Source organism: Penaeus chinensis, chromosome 32 (genome assembly GCF_019202785.1).
Source record: "Penaeus chinensis breed Huanghai No. 1 chromosome 32, ASM1920278v2, whole genome shotgun sequence".
Taxonomy (NCBI): Eukaryota; Metazoa; Arthropoda; class Malacostraca; order Decapoda; family Penaeidae; genus Penaeus; species Penaeus chinensis.
The window spans coordinates 1,270,393-1,272,892 of record NC_061850.1 but is presented as its reverse complement, the minus strand read 5'-3'; the positions used below and the strand labels follow the sequence as shown (position 1 = coordinate 1,272,892).

Below are 2,500 nucleotides of genomic sequence, written 5' to 3'. Positions count from 1 at the left end.
ATAAACTAAAAAGTGATACTACACAAAACAAGAGAACCTGACAGGAGAGTCAGTGCTGCTTGGCTTCTCTCATCTGAATCAAGTAGCTACAATATCCCTACCTTAATTAGAGCCCCCTTTTCAATATCAGTGGGGTGGACTGATGACATAAACAAACTGCCTAATAATTCCTAGTTTCATATCACAAAATATCTAATGTAACTTACTAGTACCCACTCAAGTGGAGTTAGTTAATGGGTTGATGAAGTACGAACCCGAGACCTCTACTGCTGAGCCATGCCCTAAATGCCATCAAAGTCGCTTTGCTTCCTTGAACTGACCGTAAATTATGTGCTTGAACTTTTTAACCATTTTCATCTTACCTACACAAGACAATACATAACACCTTTGTATTTGGATGCAAAGCAAGCGATACACATTCTCCAAGATCTATATATCTAGGGTATCCAGCAATTAATTGCCTGTGACAAAATATAGTGCAGTACTGTTCTACAGCATGATAAATAATGAAAACCTGTTACAACTGATATTTATTGAAGAAGAGATGTAGTGAAAAGAAAATTATCATGGAAAAATTATTTTTTTCTTTTCTTTTTTTCTCTCAGTGTAATGTGGTTAACTGTTGGCCTTTCTTCCTTTATCATTTCCTTCCTTTTCACTGATGGATAAGTTGAAACAACTATAATAACTGGCAAAAGACTAATAAAATTAAACATTGACGTTCAGTTTACACTTCAGTCAACACTTCTTACTTCCATGTCAGGGCTATTTTCTGTTAGTGAGAAGAAAGAGTATGCCTCTCATGCAGGCCATCTTAATGTGTTCAGGTCTCAATCAAATCTCTAAATCTGTAATTACTTGGATTCTTGCCAAACTTTAGCATTGCTTTTAATTAGTAAGCCCATAAATTTTTTAAAATCTGAAGCACATTATAAATTCATCTAAACGTACTAAAACATCTGGAAATATGTTCTAACATAAGGAACATTTCTTGGTTTTTAAAGACAATATCTATATATATTCCAGATTATACATTTTGAAGTTTACAGATAATTTGGTTAATAGAGGGTTTAATGTACTGTGAAAATTTACTGGTACTTATTTTCTCCAAGCTATCAAAACTAAAACAACTGCCCGCAGATATGGTTAAATGGGCATATAATAGAATAATAAATACTTCATAATATCCAGTGTTATTGGTTATAAGGATATATAAGAGAATAATCAAATTCTTTGACAATGTCCGCTCCAAATGAAAAAATCCAACAGTATATAAAAATTTGGGTTTGGCCTCATTGCTTGTCAGCTCTTCTACATGAACTGCCAAATTGCTACAAAAATTTTGGTAATATATGAGCTTGTAGACCTTGTCGGGAATTTACCACTAAATAAGCAACCAGTTAAAGCTCCGTCTTGCCAGAATAGATCTAGTGGATAGATAATAGCAGACACTAGCACCTGAAATGCAGAATACTGTCAGGATGAATTTACCATAAATCATAGTAAGTTCCAAGTAGACTGGATAGAACACAACCAATAAACTCATAATAAAATGTCCCGGTTTAATAGTCACTTCAGGTATCTTCTACACAACTGACACAACATAGCTTATAAATCTCCAGAATACACATAGTAAGGACTTGCAGGTTTACCTGAGCGCGAAGGACGTGACATTCCAACTGCAATGATCTCACGACGGCCAGCCATCCACCACGGGAGGATTCAAGAGGATTCAAACAGAACCCACCCAGAATAACTAACAGGAAAACAATACACCTTACACAAGTACTGTCTCAAACTCCAATCACTACCATAAACCAAACGAAAATACACGAACTCCCTTAAATAAAGCACAAAATACCAAACCCGACCACCCACCCCTCCCAACGCCCACGACATCCACATGTGTCAGAGCCTCTTCCTCCTTCTCCTCTCCACTTACATCTGTTTCTGGGCTCGTATGATGGCCTCCACATCCTGCTGGTTAATCTGGCCCGCAAGACCCTGCACAAAGACCTCCGGAGCCGTGTAATTCTGGAAACATTCGATGCTCCCGAGGTCGCTGTCAGGGGAAGACGCCGCCATCATGTAAACAAAACACAGCTGATCGATCACGTCCGGCGTTCGCGCTGCGGAGGCGTGCTTTTAGGCTTTGCGTCTCGGGCTTTGACGCAAATCAAATGATAATTGGGATAATGGTGATAACAATAATGATAATAATAATGATGATGATAATTATAATAATGATGATAATAATAATAAGGATAATAATAATAATAAGGATAATAATAATAATAAGGATAATAATAATAATAAGGATAATAATAATAATAAGGATAATAATAATAATAAGGATAATAATAATAATAAGGATAATAATAATAATAATGATAATAATAGTAATAACAATAATAATACTAATAGTGCTAATGATAATAATGATAATAATAATAATAATAATAATAATAATAATAATAATAATAATGATAATAATAACAAC

At 34.9% G+C, this 2,500-nt stretch overlaps 1 protein-coding gene across 1 annotated transcript in view; it reads right to left on the bottom strand.

The window, feature by feature from the left end:
- Window positions 1-2,104, bottom strand: part of LOC125042614 (kxDL motif-containing protein CG10681-like) — a 5,147-nt gene extending 3,043 nt beyond the window's left edge. Inside the window, exon 1 of the mRNA XM_047638372.1 lies at window positions 1,943-2,104. Within this exon, the coding sequence (XP_047494328.1) occupies window positions 1,943-2,088 (146 nt within the window). The 5' untranslated portion in view covers window positions 2,089-2,104. The remainder of the gene's footprint in view (window positions 1-1,942) is intronic.
- Between the last annotated feature and the right edge of the window lie 396 nt (window positions 2,105-2,500).